The sequence below is a fragment of the Neomonachus schauinslandi genome, chromosome 13 (genome assembly GCF_002201575.2).
Source record: "Neomonachus schauinslandi chromosome 13, ASM220157v2, whole genome shotgun sequence".
Classification (NCBI taxonomy): Eukaryota; Metazoa; Chordata; class Mammalia; order Carnivora; family Phocidae; genus Neomonachus; species Neomonachus schauinslandi.
This window is the reverse complement of record NC_058415.1, coordinates 11,964,436-11,987,581: the sequence shown is the minus strand read 5'-3', so window position 1 is coordinate 11,987,581 and position 23,146 is coordinate 11,964,436. Positions and strand designations below refer to the sequence as shown.

Below are 23,146 nucleotides of genomic sequence, written 5' to 3'. Positions count from 1 at the left end.
TCTCTGTCTCTCTCTCTCAAATAAATAAATAAAATCTTTAAAAAAAATAAATAAATAAAAATAAAAAGTGTCCATGATCATCAGCTGATGAATAGATAAATAAAATGTAATACATCCATCAGTGGAATAGTATCCAACAATAAAAAGGAGAAAAGGTACTAATACATGCTATAATATGGTTGATCCTTAAAAATACTGTGCTAAAAAATAAACTAACTGAAAGAAACCAGTTACAAAGGATCACATATTATATGATTCCGTTTATTTGAAATACCCAGAATAGGCAAATTTATGGAGACAGACAGTTCATTAGTGGCTTTCTAGGGCTGGAGGGTATTGCAAAGAAATGGGAGGGACCTTTTTATTTTAAGATTTATTTATTTATTTTGAGAGAGAGTGCGTGCGCTTGTGCATGAGGATGCTGGGTGCGGAGGGGCAGAGGTACAGGGAGAATCTCAGGCAGACTCCACATTGAGCATGGAGCATGACACAGGGCTTGATCTCATGACCCACAGATCATAACCTGAGCTGAAATTAAGAGTCGGATGCTTGGGACGCCTGGGTGGCTCAGTTGGTTAAGCATCTGTCTTCAGCTCAGGTCATCATCCCGGCATCTGGCTCCCCGCTCAGCAGGGAGTCTGCTTCTCCCTCTGCCCTTCACCCCACTCGTGCTCTCTCACACACGCACTCTCTCTCTGTCTCAAATAAATAAAATCTTAAAAAAAAAAAAAGAGTCGGAGGCTTAACCAACTGAGCCACCCAGATGTCCCAGAAATGGGAGGGACTTCTAATGGGTACTGGGGTTTTTTGGGGGGGGTGATGAAAATGTCCTACAACTGATGGTGAAGATGTTTGTGCCTATCTGTGAACATGTAACAACTACTGAACTGTACATTTTACATGGGAGAATGTTATGGTATGTCAAATATAGTTCAATAAAACTGTTTTTAAAAAGAAGAAGAAGAAGGGGCGCCTGGGTGGCTCAGATGGTTAAGTGTCTGCCTTTGGCTCAGGTCATGATCCCGGGCTCCTGGGATCGAGTCCCGCATCGGGCTCTCTGCTAGGCGGGGAGCCTGCTTCTCCCTCTCTCTCTGACTCTCATGAATAAATAAATAAAACAAACAAAAAAAAAAAGAAGAAGAAGAAGAAGACACAGCAGCTAGATCATCTCCGAGATTAGATCCCTTTTTTGCCAGAAGAAAAAGAAAAGAGGCATTTAGAAACTCCAGAAATAATATAAACCTATCTGTCAAAGTCATGGTCCAAAACTGAAGTAAACTGAAATGTGGGACGGTACCAAGCAAATGACAGAGAATAAGAAAGAATAACAGATTTGACATGGCTGCTCAAAACTACCCCCCTTTGAGGGACACAGGGTTACACTGCCTCTAGACTCAATCATTCACGGTGCTGCTACCAAAAATAATGTCGCTGATCCCTTGAGTAAGCAGGACTCATGGGTGCCAAGAGAAAACCACTTTGTTCTCTCCCTCAATGTTGTTCAAGCCCACATTGCAGGGCCATCGTCCTGACCCCTTAGATGAAATTTGGGGCTGTGCCCATGACCTCTCTGGTCAATACCAGGTGCAAAAAATCCTCCAGTCACTTTAAGTTATAAAAATTCTCATTTCCGTAATTAGCGTGTCGGGACCTGGGTCCCAGTCAAAACTTGGAACTTCGTTTTTAGCTTCTCTCCCTCTTATCCGACGGATCATTGTAGGGAAGGAGCCAGCCTGTCGGGGAAAGGCAAGAGAATGACTGCACTCTTCTCTGTTTCCCTCCCTTTTGGGTCCACTTCTCCTGAAGCCTGCCGGCCACAGCTCTGTCACTTTACCCGACCATGTGGGTAAAGAAGATAAGGGCAGCGACAGTTCATGGGACTCTCCCATCTGCTTTCAGCCAGTGTTTACAGAGGACTTTCTCCCGAATGGTCTTCTTGGTTCCTCTGAGACAGGACTGTTGAGCCTACCATTCTCTACTCTTAAGCATCTGGCAGTGCAGGCCCAGCCTCTCCCGGCTTGGTCTGGGTCTAGGAAAGTACAATGACTTCCCAACAGTAGTCTTTAACTCTGAGGCCACAAGGCACTCCAACCGGCCCTTTAAAATTCCCCAGGCAAGCGCCTGACACCAGTCCAGTCAACCAACAGGCGCATATCAGGTTCTCCAAGTGCTTATCGTTAAGCACTCATTCCCTCCCCCACGCAGAGCTGGACTCCAAATGCCACAGCAATTCTGTAACTTTCTCCAAACCATTTGTCTCTTTAATCCCTAATCTTTTTATAGGCTGGGGGACGGAGATCAGCTAAGGGTTGCAGAACTGGTTTTCACCCAGAAGCTTTACAAGTCCTGCTTCAACAGTCTAACGCTGGAATGTGGGAGCTGTTGGCATCTCTGCTTCTAGTATTGCAGCCCCAGGTGAACCTGAGAACAAAGAATCCAAGGACGCCTGGGGGGGGTTCAGTCAGTTAAGCGTCTGACTTCGGCTCAGGGCACCATCTCAAGGTCCTGGGATCGAGCCCCAGGATAGAGCCCAGAGTCAAGCTCCCTGCTCAGCGGGGAGTCTGCTTACCCCTCTCTTTCTCCCTCTGCCCCTTCTCCCCTCTCTCAAATAAATAAAATCTTAAAAAAAAAATTTTTTTTTAAATAAAGACTCCAATTCTCACATCCTATTACAATCACATTCACATAGTGAAAATACTGTAAATGCTATTGTTGGTTTTCACTATTTTAGAAACGATTTATGGACAAAATTTGAATGGTATAATACAGTTTAAAAGCAAGATGTAAATGTTAAAACACAGATAATATGAAAGTAATGGTTTTACGATCAGAAGGAGGAAGGAGGAGGAAAAAAGTAGATTTAAGGGCTAATTTCTTCGTCTTATAAAAAAGAGTCAAGGGAGTTGGTGGAAATGCAAGTTGGTACAGCCACTTTGGAAAACAGTGTGGAGGTGCCTCAAAAATTTAAAAATAGAGCTACCCTATGACCCAGCAATTGCACTCCTGGGTATTTACCCCAAAGACACAGATGTAGTGAAAAGAAGGGCTATATGCACCCCAATGTTCATAGCAGCAATGTCCACAATAGCCAAACTGTGGAAAGAGCTGAGATGCTCTTCAACAGATGAATGGATAAAGAAGAAAGGATGAATGCCCAACTTTTACATCAACATGGATGAGACTGGAGGAGATTACGCTAAGTGAAATAAGTCAAGCAGAGAAAGTCAATTATCATATGGTTTCACTTATTTGTGGAACATAAAGAATAGCATGGAGGACACTAGGAGAAGGAAGGGAAAACTGAAGGGGGGGAATCAGAGAGAGAGATGAACCATGAGAGACTATGGCCTCTGAGAAACAAACAGGGTTCTAGAGGGGAGGGGGGTGGGGGGATGGGTTAGCCCGGTGATGGGTATTAAAGAGGGCATGTAGTGCATGGAGCACTGGGTGTTATACGAAAACAATGGATCGTGGATCACCACATCAAAAACTAATGATGTATGGTGACTAACATAACATAAAAAAAAAAAAAAAAAAGAGTCAAGGGGCGCCTGGGTGGCTCAGTCGTTAGGCGTCTGCCTTCGGCTCAGGTCATGATCCCAGGGTCCTGGGATCGAGCCCTGCATCGGGCCCCCTCTCCGCGGGAAGCCTGCTTCTCCCTCTCCCACTCCCCCTGCTGGTGTTCCCTCTCTCGCTGTGTCTCTCTCTGTCAAATAAATAAATAAAATCTTTAAAAAAAAAAAAAAAGAATCAAAAGATACTATCCAAAGTTGATGAACTGAGAAACAAGTTTATAAAAATTATTTAAAATTATAAAGTCACCGAGAGGAGAAATAAAAATAATTTCAAAAACAAAACAAGAGAGGATAAATGGGAGAGAATGTTATGAATCCCTCATCTGTAGGATGGAGACAACCATCAGGGCACTAAAATCAGAAAGAGTTTAAAATAACTAATTTGGGGCACCTGGGTGGCTCAGTCGGTTGGGCGACTGCCTTCGGCTCAGGTCATGATCCTGGAGTCCCGGGATCGAGTCCCGCATCGGGCTCCCTGCTCGGCGGGGAGTCTGCTTCTCCCTCTGACCCTCCTCCCTCTCATGTGCTCTCTCTCATTCTCTCTCTCTCAAATAAATAAATAAAATCTTTAAAATAAATAAATAAATAAAATAAAATAAAATAGCTAATTTGGGGAGTGTGCTTGGAGAAATGTACAGAGGTCTAATGACTATTTTTAATAAGAATAAGGCTGCTAATGAGCTCCTTAAATAAAAAAGATTTTCTTCCTCTTAAAAGGCATTTAGTAAATTATCAAATGTCACCATGTCACAGTGGTGTGTTTGATATATATATATATACACACATATATATAAAAATACGTGTGGTGTATGTCATATATATGGTGTATATATATACACACATATATATGTACACACACTATGTCATATATATGGCATGTATATCTATACATAGTGTGTGTATATATACATATAACATATATAGGTTTGATAAATATATATAACATATATGCCATATATGTGTTTGATATATATAATGTGCATATATATCATTTATAAATATATTTTGTGGATATAGACATAAAATAAATAGAAGACAGTCTCAGAGAAGTGATTTATTTATTATGCCCTAAATTATGCAATTAGAGGACCCAGCTCAGATCCAGGTTTGACTCAAATCTCTACTCTTTTGTCTCCATCAACTTGCAGGATACCTGCTAAAAGACAATGTCCATTTATAAATTATGCTATTTTTTTCATTAAAGAACTCCACAAGGGCACCCTTTGGTTTCCTCATTAAGAAATTACATCTAGTAAAACCCAATTCTGCCACCACCCCAGCCCTGACACCCAACACCAAGCACTCACCACTAATTAATCTAATTTGAGCACCCACTGGACTTCTTGTTTTTCACCTGAGTTACCATAAGTGAACAAATATTTAAGATGAATCCCTTTCATTTATTTTTGAATTTTTTAAATTGTTATAGAAGTAACATTCATAGAAGAAAAAAATCACGGTCCTACAGCAGAGTTCTTGATTATGTTATGAACAACGGAAACCACCTCAGGCTATTTAAACAGAAAAGGAATTTCTTGCAGGGCTATCAGGTAGCTGCCAGAATCCCCAGGAACCAGGCTCAGAAACCTGGGAAGGAGCCAAGGGAAGATGGGCGCTGGCACCTCTACCAGGGTCATGCCCCAGGAAAGCCAGGTCCTTGGTGGCCAGCCTTGGACACCAGTTGCTTCTTTTGCCTAAGGAGGTCTAAGCTGCCTGGCCTGTTTGGCATCAGTGACTCCAGCTTCAGAATCCTGGGCAGAGTAGAGGTCAGCAGGCTCACATCCTGGCATCCAGACGTGTTAGCATCTGGCCTCAGAAGCTTCCATCGCTGCCTCCCACTGAGATTCACACAAAGGCCAATAAACGAAACCCCAAAAGAGAGTTCTGATGCACAGAGGCTGGCCACCAAACCCAAACAAAACAAGGAAACCAAAGCAGTCTCTTGGTCCCACAACACAACGCATGTCCTCTCCAGATATAAAGTCGGAAGTCCAAGTCTCCCTCCTTCCCCTTCCCACTCACACGACACACTCAACAGAAGTGCCCACTATAAACAGCCTCCTGTATATCCTTTCAGAAATTTTCCAAGTGACTACATACACGTAAGTATAGACCCCCCAGGTTTAAACACACACACGCACACATACATGCAAGAGATGCCGTACATGCAAGAGATGCCGTACACATTATAACTTTCCACAAGACTGTATCGATTTTAAGATGCTCGCCAATTCAAAATGGTCTCCCCTCTTGCCCCAAATCACTCATGGTTCCTGCAGTTCTCTCACAGGGCATATCAGAAATGGATCCCCCTAGGCTGTGGGGCCCAGAGAGCCCGGACGCAGGGCTGGTTGCAGGGCTCCCTTCCGTAACCCAGACACTCACCTACCACCACAGTGTGTCTGCAAGGCACTTTGACATACTTCAGTACAGATGTGCAATACTATGTACATATCAGTTGGTCCACACAACACCCTAAGGACGGTCAGTGATCCAAATTCCAGGATAATCAACCAGCATTTATGAGACAGCCGTACTCCAGAAGCTTCCTTTGGTTTCATCTCTCAGCAACAACCAAGTGGCTTTGTTAAATTAGTAGAGGGATTGTTGAAATGAGTTATCCAATTGATGAAACTCTTAGCTTGTCTAATTAGCACAATGGATGTTAAAAATGGGTACTCCGTGAAATTTGTGGTAAGGACAAAAACCAACATAATTTCCTGTCCCAACGTTAATCAGTTCTGCGGCTGGCCATACTTTTCTGACCCCATAGTAAACAGTACTAAGAACAAGCAAAGATAACCTAGCTACTTGCCCCAGGAAATATTTGTTCCTCAAATTTAAGACTGTGAACCAACGAAAATAGTTTATAAAAACCAACAGCTTACTCATCAAATCTTGCTTCCAGGCCCTCCCTCCCCTCCATTCGCCCACCAATCCAAAGCTATTCTGTCATAAGCTTTTTGCCCAAACCCTATCAGTTCCTTATCTTACAAAGCTCGCCTTACAGTCCCCCAGCAGGGGTCCTCCAACCCTATAAATATGCTCTCTGTGATTCACCCCTTCTGAGAACTACTGGCAAGGAGGTGTCCTCCCTTACTGCGGGAGATCCAATAAACATTTTCATCAGCAGAATTTCGGGCCATCAGCAATGGTTTTCAAGACAAATGGGTGCAACAAAAACTAGAGGTAAAGAACTGTTCACACTGTTCTGTAAGCTCAGTAAAAATCTTAGCCCTCTACCCTTTTAAGCTTACAGAGCAGAGCACATGAACAATTGTTTTGTCTGTTGGCTAATAAGTGTGTGCATGAGTAGCAGAATTGGGCCTGAGGCTCACTTGCATTCTAATAATTGACTTGGCAGGAAGGTTACCTCAAAGCTTTGACAATTACCTGCCGCTGACAAACTAAAGCTGCTAATGAGAGCACACCCAGTTAGCTGAGGCCAGTTTGCAAAGCAAAGAATTGCTCAGGCTTTGATTCTGCCCAGGGATGGGCTACCCAAAGTCCTTCCAGTTCCTGAGGATGCCAGCTTCTTACCCAATTCATGGTTTGGGGGAGCCGGTCATCGGACAAGGGACATGGAAGTTCTGTTGTCAGCAGACCAGGCTCACTGTGGTCACTCAGGGTGACCATTAAAGCCCAGGGTGCTTTAATGATGCCTAAGTACATATTCTGCTGCTAGGGGTTACCCAATGACACACCAAACTGAGAGACCAAATCTCCTCTCGAAGATCTTCTCAATGGATGACAAAAATGAGTCATAATGTGCTCGCGTGACCTTAGATCCCATTTCACATTTTACAGTTTCTTTTTTAAAAAAATATTTTATTTATTTATTTGACAGAGAGAGACACAGTGAGAGAGGGAACACAAGCAGGATGAGTGGGAGATGGAGAAGCAGGCTTCCCGCTGAGCAGGGAGCCCGATGCGGGACTCGATCCCAGATCCCTGAGATCATGACCTGAGTCGAAGGCGGACGTCCAACCGACTGAGCCACCCGGGCACCCCCATTTTACAGTTTCGACATGCATCCCTGCCCACAATCCTGAGAGATGGGTGCATCCCCATTGTACAAATGAGGAAACTGATCAGATAATTTCCTTGGCTGCTCACTGATGCAAAGTGGCAGGATTAAGACTCAAAGCTGACCCTCCTGTTGCCTTGTTCATTTCTGCCACTTGCCCTTTTCCATCAAGGATAAACTTGCCACTTTTATTTTTTTTATTATTATTATGTTATGTTAATCACCATACAGTACATCATTAGTTTTTGATGTAGTGTTCTGTGATTCATTATTTGCGTATAACACCCAGTGCTCCATGCACAACGTGCCCTCTTTAATATCCATCACCAGGCTAACCCATCCCCCCACCCCCCTCCCCTCTAGAACCCTCCGTTTGTTTCTCAGAGTCTGTAGTCTCCTGGTTCGTCTCCCCCTCCAATTTCCCTCTCTTCATTCTTCCCCTCCTGCTATCTTCTTTTTTTTTTTTTTTTTAACATATAATGTATTATTTGTTTCAGAAGTGCAGGTCTGCGATTCAACAGTCCCACACAATTCACAGCGCTCACCATAGCACATACCCTTAAACTTGCCACTTTAAAAGTTGAAAAAGAATTGGACAGTCACAAATAAGAAAACAATTAACTTAAATTGCACACACACACACACACACACATGTTGTTGGGCACAGAGAAGTACCTAGGAATTTGCTAATGGGGGAGGTGGAGGAATGGTACCAGGAAAGGAGCACTGGACTGGGAGTCAACGTCCCCGGTTCTTTCTAATAATAGTTGATGTGTTTATGAACTGGACAAGCTGGTTTACTCCTGAGCCACTGGTCCCTTATCTATAAAACAGGAAAAACACCTGCCATATAAACCACATGACTAAAGATATAAACTCTTAAGTATTATATGCGTGCAATAGAGTATTATTAATTATTCTGAAGAGGGAGAACAGCCATCTATTTTTATACCTTAAAAAAACCAAGAGTGAAATAATCATAGTATTTATACACAGGGAGCTTATAATAGCCTGTTGAAAACATCCATCTAAAGTTAAAACACCCGCCAGGTAACTAACAAGGATTCTGGAAACCTACACAATGAGAGCTAAAGGCCTCTTAAAAGATTGCTCTGATGTAAGTTCATCATTGTACAGATGCAGAACCCAAGAGATTTCCCCAAGATCACCGATAACTAGTGGTAATGTGTCAGCATTAAAATGCAGGTTTCTTGAACTCTCAAACCAAGGCTCGTTCCAAATTTTTGACAACCAGGAAATACACTTGAAAGAACCAGAATGCACAAAGCCAGAGGGGCAGAGCTCATTTTATAAATGTACAGATCCCTAAACTGCCCGCAGGTCTTCTGACCCCTCCTGGTCTTCCTGTCCTCAGAAATGAAAGGGCCACCATCTCTCTTGCAGCTAAGCCACCTACAAGTATTTCTATCTGGTGGGCTAATTCCTCAATCTCTTGACAGTGTCTGGGTGATCCATGACTCTCCCTTCAAGGCACAATAAGATGGAAAGACCCCGGATCCCCAAATGGTTTTGTGGAGCAGAACCATCTTTGCTGGCCTAGCTTGTTTGGACAGTTAGGTGAGAGGACAGAATGTCTGTATATCTTACCGAAACCATTTTTAGTCTCTTTTTGGGTAATGAAGTTCTACCCTAAATTCCATAATCTTGGAAGTTAGAAAAGAAACTGATGGATCATTTTTTTAAATATCCTGTTCATTTACCTCTTCTATTCTCAGTCTAGGGTGCAAATCCCCATGGCCCACAGTTGAGAACAAACCACATATGTGACCCAAGAACATCACTGAGGAAATACCTTCATTCTTGATGTTAAAGAATAAAGTGATCTCTTTATCAGCTTTAAGGTATATTCACCCCATCTCTTCCAAACTGACAAGAAAAATAGTCCAAATGACCTCTTCATAACCAAAATTATAGGCCGAAAGTCTGGCTAGGCTTTCACGGTGGGAATTCTTACCAAATGGACCACCAAAGAAAAACATCTTATTAAGACTATTCCACTTTTTAATTGAGGTGCCAAGACAAGACAAGATAATCTTTGAGGTCACTCCCAGCGCAGAGTCTGTAATTTCTAAAAACTTATAAACCATTTTATTAGAATGAAAAAGGACATACCTTGAAGAAATAAGAACATTCTTTAAAAATGAAAAATGTTTGTTTTTGATAGAAAACACACAACCTGAAATGATGTGTGTGTGCACATGCCCTAGCTTGATCCTAGTCATAGTCAAAAATAGCTATAAATGTTTACAAATGATGTTCCAAGATTATTATTTTTGTTCTGGACACATGAGTATTTAATCGGCATAAGGAAGAGGATCTGGTAAATGAACACTTCCAACTCTGAGTTTCCATGAAAACTTGAATTTGAAGGAATTTGGGTCAGAATGAGGCTTCTTTGTTCACACCAGTATAAAACCGAATGTTATCACTGAAACAATCACAAAAGAAGGAACACAAATATAAAGTTTTCAAAAGGAAGTATTCAAGTGTTCTAGATGACTGTGCACCCAACATCTCAAAATAACGACAGCTTGCCTCTCAAAGGGCCCTGGAAAGACCAACCTGCCTCCTCCCAACCTCCACCACCCATATACTCCCTAACCACCCCGAAGTAAAAAGCGGAAGAAAACAACACCCTAGAGGACAAAAACAAGTGAGAGAAATTTAAGACAGAAGTAAAAAAGAAACATCGAGAACCTAGGACCTAAATTTCTCGTTGGCTGCCAAATCAACTTCACAGTCAACAACAGATGTGTATCAAGCACACTGTTCCTGGGGACACAGGGTGAAGAAGACGGACAAGACCCCTGTCTTCATACAACTATCTACGGTGGGGAGACAGACAAGCAAGCAGTAAACAAACAGCACACAGGCTAATTACAGACTGTGAAGCCAAAAGTCAGTGCTGGGACATGCTGAGAGGCAGGGATGCTGGGCCACTATCACCGGGTGGTCAGGGAAGGTCTCCTTCAGGAAACGACTGCTGAGCTGAGGCCCAGAAAAGGAGCCAGCCAAGGAAACAGCAAGGGGAAGAAGGCCCAAGTTGGTTAAGACAGCCTGGCTGTGTCCCGGTCAGAAGGTGCCCCTCTGGGTAGAGTATAGGACATGAAGAAAAGAAAGGCTGGAACTCACCAGCCAAGTCCCCATCTGCAGGAACAGAGACCCATAGGGCCTCCTGGCTCTCTGATGGCATGTGACCTCCCACCCAGAATCATCCAAAGGCACATTCTCTAAACTCAGGAAGGGGTCTGGGGGAAGCCAAAGAAAAAGTGAAGCAGCCATTATGGGGAGGGTTAGGGGGAGTCAGACCTACCCCTTGGTGTCAGTAGATTATCCCCTCCGTTCAGAAAAGAAAACTACACTCAGGAAGGTTAAGTGGCTTGTACATTATACAGCTCTCCAGGGGATGAGCTGGGACTCAGACTAGGAGTATCTGACTGGCATATCCAGTTTCTTTCATAACATCACATGATTATTTTTTATTTTTTAACATAACAAAGGCATATGGCACAAGTCATAACAGAATATTATTAAGATTCACGTGAACTGAGGATTTTTCACTTATGATGTTGACCAAGGCTCGAATGATCTACTGATATACCCAGGAAGTTTGTCCTTGTATAATTCCTATCAACTAATTTATCTTCTTTATAAGTCAATGTTAATTAACATTTCAAAACAATCTCTACTTGATTCTAAATACTTCTTGATTCTAAATACTTCTAAATACGGAATTTGTAACAGTTGAAATATAGAAGCCCATGTGTCTAACGGGCTTATAACTGATGGTAATACAGAACTGTGACAGAATGCCATTCAGGCAGGGATGTGGACTCCTTATAGATGGAAATGTAATATTTACTGATATGGACGGAATTAATGTAATATTAAGCAGAAAAAGCAGAGCACAACATGGTACATACAAACTGGTTATAACTTTGACAAAGTTGTACCTGTACTCATCAACAAAGATGAGAAATAAATCTAAAGGCATAATAATAAAGATACATCTCTATTAAGGTCATTTTCATTTATAGTTGTTTGAGCTCACATAATAAATCTATGAGGCACCTTTCCAAAAGAAAACAATGTTAGAGAAATATATGTGTTAAAAGGTCCACCTTCTAAACATCTACCCAGAACACACGCTCATATTCTTCTCACCATTTGGAATCTTAAAAGTATAAATAGCTTTAGGGATTTTCTGATTTTAATTTAAATACCTGAGGTTTGTATTACTGAGCATTTTAATATTGACCCAATGAAAAATCAGGACAAAAATGACTCCTATAGCCAAATATTAGTATAAACATTGGACACCATCCAACATTTTTCTAGAGAATTGTTGCAAAACAGACCTCAGCCACTCATAACACATGCCATAAAACTCATCTGAAGCCTCATTTTCTCCTACCCTGCTATCTCATAGATTAAAATGCTGCACCAATAATTTACTCCTGCCAGAAATATTAACAGAGTTTCACCAAATGCCATAAATGATGGACTTCTAAAATGTTGCCTAAATTGTCTTGTGGGCATTTAAGAATTTAGCTAGTTTTGTATTTATTACCCACCACCCAGCAAACAGTGGTCTGTTTAAGATGAACTCTTTTAAGTATATACACAAAATGGTTTTAGAAAATTATTTAACCCTATTTCAAAATGGATGGGAGAAAAATCAGAAGAGACGTTATACAGAAAAAAATTTTTTTCATTATATGTACTTCAAGTCACATTTGTCAGACCTTCTACTTCATCTTTGAAAGTTGGCAATTCCATTGGCAATTGTCTATTTTTTATAGTAGCAAATAAAAGGACATAGCAAATCAAAACAAAAAAACAAATATTGGGAGTGTACTAAATGTCATTGAATTGTGAACTTCAAAATGGGTTAACTTTCTAATTATGTGTATTTTACCTCAAAAACTAAAAAAAAAAAGGGATAAAGTTACCAATATGTCTTTATTACCATGAAAATATGATAGATGTGTGATAAAGAGAGAATACAGAGAGCCTAAGTTATGAAAGTCTGAGGTTGTCCAACCAAAGCATGATAACAATAAAAAAATTATGTATTCATGATTTAATACCTAAGATTTAGTTCAAAAGAATATTCAGGGAAAAGAATGCAGGGAGCAGAGGAATGGGTGAGGGTCTAGCTGAACAAGTGTGGCTGAGTTGGTAGTTGCTGAAGCCAGGTGATGGGTGTAGGGAATTCATTACATTATTCCCTCTGCTTTAGTATATTTAAAAATGTCCATAGCAAACCGATTTTTAAAATTACATCTTTACAGTAGATCTAATCCTGGAACTAGAAACACGCTGGGTACATAAGAAGTTTAAAATGAATCAGAAAACTGACAAAATTATCATCTCGTTTTACCATTATGAGAACGTCTGATTTCTAATAGTATCCATTGTGAGCTTCTTTTTTTAATGAAGAAGAAAGCTTCGGTATTTCTTGACTTCTCACATAGCACATTTTACAAAGGGTAACAATTTATGAGATCAGTACATACCAGGAGTATCATAGGCCGTTTCCAAGTTGTTAATCCTATGATTCCAGAGAGTATCACCTAGAAGGATAAACAGTATCATAAATCTAGGAGAGGGACCAATTCCAATAAACTAACCCTAGTCTCCTAAGTATTTTTTTTCCAAAAAACCCTGAAATTTCAAAGCCTTTTAATATTCCTGCTCATATTACATGAGCCTTGGTAGACCACTTTGGCCTCTCTTTTCCCCAAGGCCCCCAAAGCTTTTTTATTGACTGTGTATGTTTTTTCTTAAGGTCAATTAAGAACACACAAAGAGGGGTGCCTGGGAAGCTCAGTCCATTGAGCATCTGCCTTCGGCTGGGGTCGTGATCTCGGGGTCCTGGGATCGAGCCCCACTTCGGCCTCCCTACTCAGTGGGGAGTCTATTGCCCCTCTGCCCCTCCCCCTGTTCGTGCTCTCTCTCTCAAATAAATAAATAAAATCTTAAAAAAAAAAAAAAGAACACACAGAGAGTAGCCTATCCTTCCAGTTAGTGAAGGAATCAGTATTGTTGATCCAAGCTCCCTGCCCCAGGGCACCTAACCTGTTGCCGTTGACAGCCTCATATGACATATGCGTGGCTGTAACCCTCCCTTCGTAAGGTGGGTACCCATCCCTTGTGGGACAAGTAAACTCCCTGAAGTGGTACACAAGTTCTCTCAGGATCCTCCTCTGCCCACTTCTCAAGCCTGGTTTCTATGGACCCCTGCCCGTCCCCCCACCTGTCCCCCATCAGGTTGGCAGATGCTGCAGGACTCTGTGCTTCTCTTGACTGCAGTGTCTTCTCCCAGCTCCCCTCATAGCTGCCTGAGAACTACTATGCATCCTGCAAGGTCCTGACTAGCAGTCACCTCCTCCGAGAAGCCTTCACAGATCCCACCACCCCACACTCCTGGCACACTCTGGGAAGCCCTCTACACAATGTTCCCGCCAAAACGCTCTCCGTCCTAATAACTTGAGAGGTGCAACTCTGCCTTGCCCACCGACTGTGAACTCCTACCTTGTCTCCCAATCTTCGGGTCCCAACCTGGCGCCTGTCACATGACTGGCAACCAATAATGTTCCTGAGCCTTTATTCCACAAAGAAGGGAGGGATTACAGTGAAAAAAGTCTCACGTTGCAAAATGACACTTCGATAAACAACAATCTAAAATCCTTGGTAAAGGGGCGCCTGGGTGGCTCAGTTGGTTAAGCGACTGCCTTCGGCTCAGGTCATGATCCTGGAGTCCCGGGATCGAGTCCCGCATCGGGCTCCCTGCTCGGCGGGGAGTCTGCTTCTCCCTCTGACCCTCCTCCCTCTCATGCTCTCTGTATCTCATTCTCTCTGTCTCAAATAAATAAATAAATAAATAAATCTTTAAAAAAAAAAAATAAAATCCTTGGTAAAGAAGAATCAGCATTTGGCCAAAATGTAAACTGGAAATCACCATCAGCCCTCTGGATAACCCAGTTCACTAAGCCGTTGGGAAAGAACAATCCAAGTGCTTCTTCAGCTCAGGGACATTGTCATGTCACTGGAGCTCATTTTCCTTTGTGGAACAGTGTGCATACATCTGCTCAATGCTGTTATGAGGGTTTTCCTTTATGTGCACTTTTTACCAAAATCCCTCAAATGTACAGTTCACAATTAGTGTTTATCAACTACAAATCAATAGGGATTTTAGTGTTACTTTAGATTCCAAACTCATAGGCCTGCTACTATGCCCTCTGTTCTCCCTTTACTGGCTGAGAGTAAATCATGCCACAATGTCAAACCAGCAGAGGACATGTCTACCCACCTATATCAAGGACCAGAAAGCACATATGGGCAGATAGGCAGCAGATCCCTGTATCCCATGTATGTTTAAACAGACTATCAGCTGCCTGCCCACCAGGCACTAGATCCTTGCAATCATCTTAAATTCAAGAGGCTCTTTCTTCATTCTGAATGATTTCCGCCTGGAGATACGCAAGGCATGTGTCTGCACGTGGCCGCATCTACTTTACAAATTGGAACGTGAAATCCATGAGACCTTGGGGTCCAGGTTCCCCACCTGGCTTCTAAATAACTACGCAACCTTGGCCAAGTCAGATCACTGTTCTGGTCCTCACTCTCGTTTCCTTAGAGATGTGGTAAGTGGAGGAAACCATCTCTGGGTCTCTTCTAACTCAAAAGTTTACCCTGCTGTGATGATACGGATTCCTCCGGATTCCCTGCAATCCAGCGCTGGCTCCACCTGCAGGCTGTGCGTTGGGCATGGACGCTCGCATGTGTGTGTACGTGTGTATGTGTGTGTGCCCACATGGGTGTGTGCTCCCTGCCTGCCCGCCCTGCTGCTTACTAGACTTAGCTGAGGAAATGCAACTACTTTTGGAAAAACATAACTGAAACATTTGACTGCCCTTGAGGGAAACACAAACTGCCCAATTCACTAAAATATAAATATGATGTGAATTACCAGTTAGTGTTTGATATTTAGACCACCTGTCTCCCTTAATACAGAACCCTGTGGTTCAGCTTTTTGGAACACATTTTTCCCACCAAAACAATATTATCGTTAAAACGAGGTGCCCAGCCCAGCCCATAAATGCCCATAAAAGTAGCGAGAGACCTCATCTACACTTTCTACCTCCCCCACCAGCCACATCATCCCACCCTCACCCACATTAACAATTTGGTGTGTTTACATATTTTACACATATACATATTTTTCCTTAAATTCTTATTACTAGACAAATATGTTCATTTGTACATATACACATGCACAGAGGAAAACTTTTATAAAAAATAGGTCATAAAAGATACTTTCCTCCTCTTCTTTTTCTTTCTCAATAAATACCTCAAGGGAATCTCTTCATGTCCACTGGAATGGCTCTCATTCACTTCAGTTTAATGGCTACATAATATTCCTCCGTACGGTTTACCCAATGCATTCAGTCATTTTCATGTTCATTGATAGTCACTCTATTTCCAGTTTTTTGCCCTCATAATCAATGCTATGGTAACCATCCATGGCCAAATAATGCCTAAAAACAAGTGCTTTTTATTTCTGTTGGACAGAATCCCAGGAATAGGGTTGCTAAGGTGAGAGGGGTAAATATATATATATATATATATTCATATATTTAACAGATCATGACAGATACAATTGTCATTTAAAATCAAGGGTCTCTGGGATAAAGGGACTAAGCTATCTTTATTGTTTTTTGAGAGGAGATTTTGCATAACTTAAAACATAATTTAAAAAATATGTACAAAATGTATTTGACAAATAATATCAATAATCTCAAAATACATATGAACTTAAAGATACTTAAGACCCAGTAGGAAGAAATATAAACCTTATTAACCTTATTAAAATATAAACCTTATTAAGCAGTATTAAATGAAGACTCAAATCAACATATACCATGTTCATGGATTATAAGGCAAAATATTTAAAGGTAATAAATAAATTTCCATTTGAGTTGTTTTATAAACTCAGACACACTCACATTAAATCCCAACAGGATTTTTGTAAATCACCCTTCTTTACAGGGATGCTTTAAGAAATTAGATTCCAGTTGCAGGTGGGAGTTGTAGTTACATCCACCTCAGTTCTAAAACTGGCAACAAAGGCATATACCTACTTCTACTCAATTTCTCCATTCCTCAAGCCCAACTAAACCCTACAACATTTATGGAACCCTATGAGAGGTGAGGCAGAGACTGAATAGTTAGAATCCTCTGGAATGTGGAACAGAAGAGCTGCAGCTGGGGATGAATTTTTAAGAGCTCATGACTTAGGAAATAGATGCTCACATTTCATCTGGGGCTTGGGGGGAATTCATAAACGGCAAGAAGGGTCAGAGAAAGGAGAGAAGGAGGCGGAGCATTCAATACCTCCATCTCCCTCGGTGGCAACAGTAGCTGGAGCTCCATCAGAAGGGACAAGAAGGTCCCTTTACACTGGCTCTCCATAGTATCCATTACACCACAATGCTATTACTTGTTTGATTGTATTTTACACTCACTGGTAATCCCACTGGATTACCACTGGATCTGTGAGTATTCAAGGCTCCTAGAGTCACTCAGTTAGTTATGGCCAGAGTCAACAAATGAATGAATGAACGGTGAATAATTGAATGAATGAAATCAGAAATAGGGGATGAACCTGCTGGGATGACTACTTCAGCCTAAATATATTTTTCACTCTTGTGCTTCCTAAAAGAGTATACCAACAGCAAAAAGCAACTTCATCAGCATTCTTTCCACCCAGTGCAAGATGAAACTTGCCCTGAATGAGCAGGCTAGCACCTATTTCTAACACTAAGTTATCTCTATATCATTATAATGAGATTTATTATAATTTTGGTTTCACTCACTTGTAACCCATTCCTTGTAGCTTACAGGAAAAAGCAGAGACCTTTCTTTTTTCCATGATATTGCAAAGAAGGATTCCAAGATAACTCACACAAGAATCATTGTTACCCACCATACATGGTTAATGTGCCTTAATTTCCCAACTTAAAAATCAAATCATTAAGATCAAAAGCTTATTATTTTACTGCCCTATTTTTCCTCTGCTATCCATAAACATGTATTAGGGCAAAAATGTTCTGGACTGTTTGCCAAAAGCTGCTGTATCTGAATATAGAGATAAAAAGAGCCAAGCTGTAAATGTACCATGTTTACCTTATGAATTAAGCACACAATAGTCAAACTTCTCAACAATCTATCTTGCCTTATAGATTTTACAGTGGCAATTTTAAAAAACATGTGTGTGCGGGCGCCTGGGTGGCTCAGTTGGTTAAGCGACTGCCTTCGGCTCAGGTCATGATCCTGGAGTCCCGGGATTGAGACCCGCTTCGGGCCCCCTGCTCGGCAGGGAGTCTGCTTCTCCCTCTGACCCTCCTCCCTCTCATGCTCTCTGTCTCTCATTCTCTCTCTCGCAAATAAATAAAAAATTTAAAAAAAAAATGTGTGTGTGCATGTGTGTTGGTGTGTATTATGCTTCCCTCTCTGTCTAGCATGATTCATTAAAAAGACTGAGGGAGTGGGCACCTGGATATTTCTAATGTATACATGATGGTTACTAGAATGTCCCAGAAAAAATTGGCCTTTTCATACTTGGATTAAATATTGCCTTGATGTTTAAAAAACACTGATAGAAGTTCTACTATATGCCAGGCGTGGTACTAGGGCCTGGCAGCAAGTTCTTCTATATGTTCTCTAATTACACCCTCACAAAGTCAGTTCTGACGCAAGAATCATCGCACCCATTTCACAGATGGGTAAATGAGGCTGACAGGCTCAATGACTTACTCAAGAATTTATCAGTGTCACTTTGCTGCCATGTAAAATAAAGGACCAAAGAAAATCAATATAAAATCATCACAGAAATTATATTTAAAATAGCCCATATTAAAGTAGTATTTGGTGATCATGATAGAAAAAATTTATTTACTGTTGTTTAACTGGTAGAGACTTCAGAATTTTTTAGTTAGTTTCTCCTTTGAACCATTCATTCTTTTTTATATTTCATCACTGCAATTTTTTAAAAAAACGTTTATCTTAAGGTTCACCAATGTCTGTCTCTTTATAAGGAACTGGAATCTTGACAAAGAATTACAGACTCAAGGGAGGGGGGACCATGAGTTTAGGTCAGTGACTCAAAGCAGAGATGTATGCAGATAATATTAAGGATGTTAAGGCTCCCAGAGAAGAGCAAAAATTAATAAAAACCAATTCTCTACCATTTGCCTGAAATATCTTCCAAGTATATGTCATCAGAATAAGGAATTTTGTTTTTTGAAGGAGGAGACACAAACCAATGCAATCCTCTACTCTTTCATTAATCCAGTGCAGTGTGGTAGTAACTAAATGTGCCCCCAAATAAAAAACCAGGACAGCATGTCCTGAACATGGTCTTGGAGATTCTCCTCCTGACACCCACCCGGGGTCAAACTTCAGGATGCTTTTAAAAGTGGCTAATCTCTTAGCTTCATGCCTTTCAGGAATAATAGTAGACTGAGCCATTAACCAATATCAGGAAGAAAATAAATGATTACAGAATGCTCAAAAACAATGAGTACGTTAAAAACACTCCCTTCAAATTGCTGACAGTATGAATGTAAAGTATGGAAAAAGACTCTTTATAGGACTTGTTAATTCTTAAATACATAGTAAAATAGATAAAATACCTTCAAGGTCCAGACAAGTGAAGGAAGGTTCCAAATCTCAGGCTCAATGTGAGAACACTTACAGAGGTATATATGGGAAAACGTTCTTGATTTTTATACTGTGTTAATAAAATAGTCTTTTTAATGAATATATCTGTCCCTTGAATTTAATTTTGTATCAAATACAAAAGCAAATTTTTTACCGAAGCTGAAAGAAGATTTGCCAATTTAATTGCTAGAGCAGACTAAGGCACATCATGGTCATTCAGAGCTTGGGAGATGAAGATATCCTACCACTGTGTTCCTACGTGAGTCCAAAGTAACCTTAGACAAACGGGCACTACGGCTCAACTACCTAGTTTCATATGCCAACGAAACTTCTGAGCGATAAATAAAACATCGTATGTCCATACGGTGGAATCTCATTCGGGAATGAAGGAATGAAGTATACCATAATCACATGCCATAATCTGAGTGAACCTTGAAAACATTATGCTAAGTGAAAGGAGCCAGTCACAAAGGACCACATATTGGATGATTCCATCTATATGAAATGTCCTGAATAATCCATAGACCCAGAAAGTAGATTCATCAGTGGTTGCCTAGGGATAAAAGGGTCAAGGGGAAAATGGGGGGTGACTGCTAATGAATACAGGGTTTCTTTTTGGGGTGATGACAATTTTCTAAAATTGTTTGTAGCAATGGTTGTGCATCTCCATGAATTCACCAAAAATCATTGAATTGCATGCCTTAAATAGGTGAATTGTATGGAATGTGAATTATATCTCAATAAAGCTGTTATTAAAAAAAAACCCTGCCGTCCTCAAGTCATAATTTTTAAGCTTTTTTCATAAAAACCTTAGTTTAGGTATCTTTATATTAGTACATTACAATGTGCTCTTAAGCCCTTTCTTTGTCTATTAAGCTGCTTTCTTTTAGAAAGCCATACTGAAATATTTCATGGCTGAAATTATGATACCAGGGAGTTGCCTTAAAATTATCCAGTAGGAAGAGTGGGCGTGGGTGAGCAGTGGCCATGTGTTGATTAACTACTGAAGCTGGATGATGGGTAAATAGGGGTTCATTATACTACTCTTTCTACATTTGCTGAGATTTAAAATTTTCATAATAACGTGAAAAGTGAAGGGGGGTGGTTTCTTAAGACCTGCCCTGTCACTTCTATGCTGTCTCTCTATTCTGTTTATTTTTTCTTTCTGTTTAGATTTTCTTTTAAAAATGACACACATATTGAACTATTTACAGATGAAATGGTGTGATGTCTGAGATTTGCTTCAAAATAATGTGGGAAGTTAACCTGACAAATGGCCTAGGGAGCATGGTGGACTCATTCCTACCCTGCTTAAAACACTCATCCTTCTGATACTATCAGAACACACAGAGCCAGCAGCAAAGCTGGGAAGAGGCAGAGATTAAACAATTATTGGAGCTTGGGGAGACGTATAGGAGGGTTCACTGAACAACGTTTGAGTAAATTTAAAATTTCCCATAAAAGAAACAAACAAACAAACAAAAAGCCTCTCCCGTGCACATGAATTCAAAAGGCATATGCTACTGGTGAAACTTTTTTCCTAAAACACCACGGTCATGGTGCCTAATGTCATCCTCAAATACTACCCAGTCATTCTGGACACGCAGTTTCTGTTGGTTCTATGGTCACTTTGTAAATTCTGTGGTCAACCTCAGAAAAGGGCCACAAAAAAATAAGCATAATAAACAACTGCAGGTTCGTATATAGAGCTGAGGGGTGGGGTGTGGAAAACAACCTGACTGAAGAGAATTTAGTTCCAAGTCACTGATTCTTTCCCTGCTCTGTTTTGCTGGGTCCTAGAAAACAAGGACACGCCCAGCCAGCAGGTCCAGGAACAGCCTTCATCTTCTGGCTGATGGCCCTTTTTTTTTTTTAAGCTATATATACTTCATCAAATCCAACTGTGGCTTGACTGACATCGAAGTGTATTCACCTCTGAAATAATTCACAGTAGTACACTGATTTGGGGTTTTGATTTCAGAAGAGGAAAAAAAAATAGATTTAAATCATCCTAAACGAGCTCTCTTTGAGAGGACAAGAGATTGTGATTTTATAAAAGGGAAATCCCTACAAATGTATGCAAGATTCACTTCTGGCCCATGGTATTTAGAGAAATGAAATGCATCCACCATTTGGCTGAATTTAGTCTGACGAGTGGACTAGGGAGCATAACGAATCTAATCCCTGCGGAGAGCCCAGTGGCAGGGCCAGGAGGGTGGGATTCCTCGAACATGATGAACAGAGCATGAACTCCCCAGCACGGGCTGTTCCACAGTCAGACCACCCAGCATCAAAGTATTTCAAAAGGAGAGCAAACTGGCATCAATTTAAGTATAAAATGTCAGGCCGGGCTCACAGTACTTAATGTTCTTGATGCTTTTATTCAAACAATTACTTTGAGTTCAATTAGTTCTCCCTATATGCTTAAAATTTGGTCTTGAATCTGGGTATGCGTGGACCTGCAAAAGGACAATTTTATGTTTACCGGCACATACATTCATTACGGATCTTACTCAAACTTTCAGATTTAGTTACTTCATAAAAAGGTCCTTTACTTTCAAATACCCATCTTCCACAATCATTCCACAAACACCTATTTCCAAGTCTCTCAGCCCCCAGCAAAGCTCAAGAGGTTGGATGCCTTAGATGCTAGGACATTTTAGGAGGCATTTAGGACATTTAGGAGGCAGCCTTCCCCAGAGGCTGGGCACCTTGTGCCCCAGCCAACCTTCCCCATTGGAGGAAGCAGGGCCAGGTCGCTGCAGGGGGTAGACATCTCAGCTTAGCTGCCCGCTGCTCCGGAGGCTCTGGAGAGCTCATACGTAATGAAACTTTGGGTTCTTGAGAATGAAGTTCTGCACAGCAGCCTGCCCGGCTCCAACAATCAAGTGGGAGTTTAGGGCCTTCCTTTAATGCCCAGGTACAGGCGCGGTTTTTACACACCCTGTCATTACCTCCTGAACTTGTCCCCGGATAGAGTGGAGCCATCCTACCTGGTACATTTCACATTTCCGTGTGCCTTAAAGTGGAATACAATAAATGGCGTGCCCCAGTCCAGTTGCCACTTCAATCACCCCACAAATACACCTACTATGTGCCAGGCACTGTGGATACCTCAGTGGACAAAACAGATCAAATGCTCACCCTCCCCGCGCAGACGTTTTTGGAGAAGTAAATACTCAAAGGCCCGAAGTTGAATCATTTTTCTCCTACTTTCCTACCATCCACCCCCATTCTTCCAATCTCCCAGACCTGGAAATCTATATTATTCTACTAACTTGACAGGAACAACAAAATCCTTTAGCCTGCAAGGAACAGATACTGTCCAGGTGCAACCCAATTCACCCCTAAATACTACTCTCTCTCTCCCCCCCCCACCCCCCGCCCAGCCCCAACGCCTCCAAAAACTTCAATTGGCTTTAGGGGCTGTGCTCCCCAACCTCGGCCCTGGGGGTGGGGGAGGGGGGCGCAATGCCGGGGCCGTGGAGGAGACCGGCCAGAGGCCCCTGCTCCCCCGAAGGGCCGTGTCCAGGCGAGCCGGGCGCGCGCGGCACTCACCGAGGAGCCGGCCCAGAACGGACACGAGTTCTTCACCTGGGGGGAGCTGCTCAGCGACAGCGCCCCGAAGCTCAGCGCCACCATGCAGCAGCCCAGGATCAGCTGCAGCAGCCCGAGCGACAGCAGCGGACGAGCGGGCAGCAGCGCCGAGCCCGGGGCGGCGGCGTGGCCCCGGGGTTCGGGGCGCTGGGGCTGAGCAGCTCCCCCCAGGTGAAGAACTCGTGTCCGTTCTGGGCCG

The 23,146-nt window shown here is 41.8% G+C and overlaps 1 protein-coding gene across 1 annotated transcript in view; it reads right to left on the bottom strand.

Annotated features, from left to right (window-relative positions):
• Window positions 1-23,146, bottom strand: part of FAM189A2 (family with sequence similarity 189 member A2) — a 59,356-nt gene that overhangs the window by 35,329 nt on the left and 881 nt on the right. The window contains exons 2-3 of the mRNA XM_021694386.2: window positions 22,909-23,138; window positions 13,143-13,199 (exon numbers count right to left, since the gene is read on the bottom strand). Of these exons, the coding sequence (XP_021550061.2) occupies window positions 13,143-13,199; window positions 22,909-23,138 (287 nt within the window). The remainder of the gene's footprint in view (window positions 1-13,142; window positions 13,200-22,908; window positions 23,139-23,146) is intronic.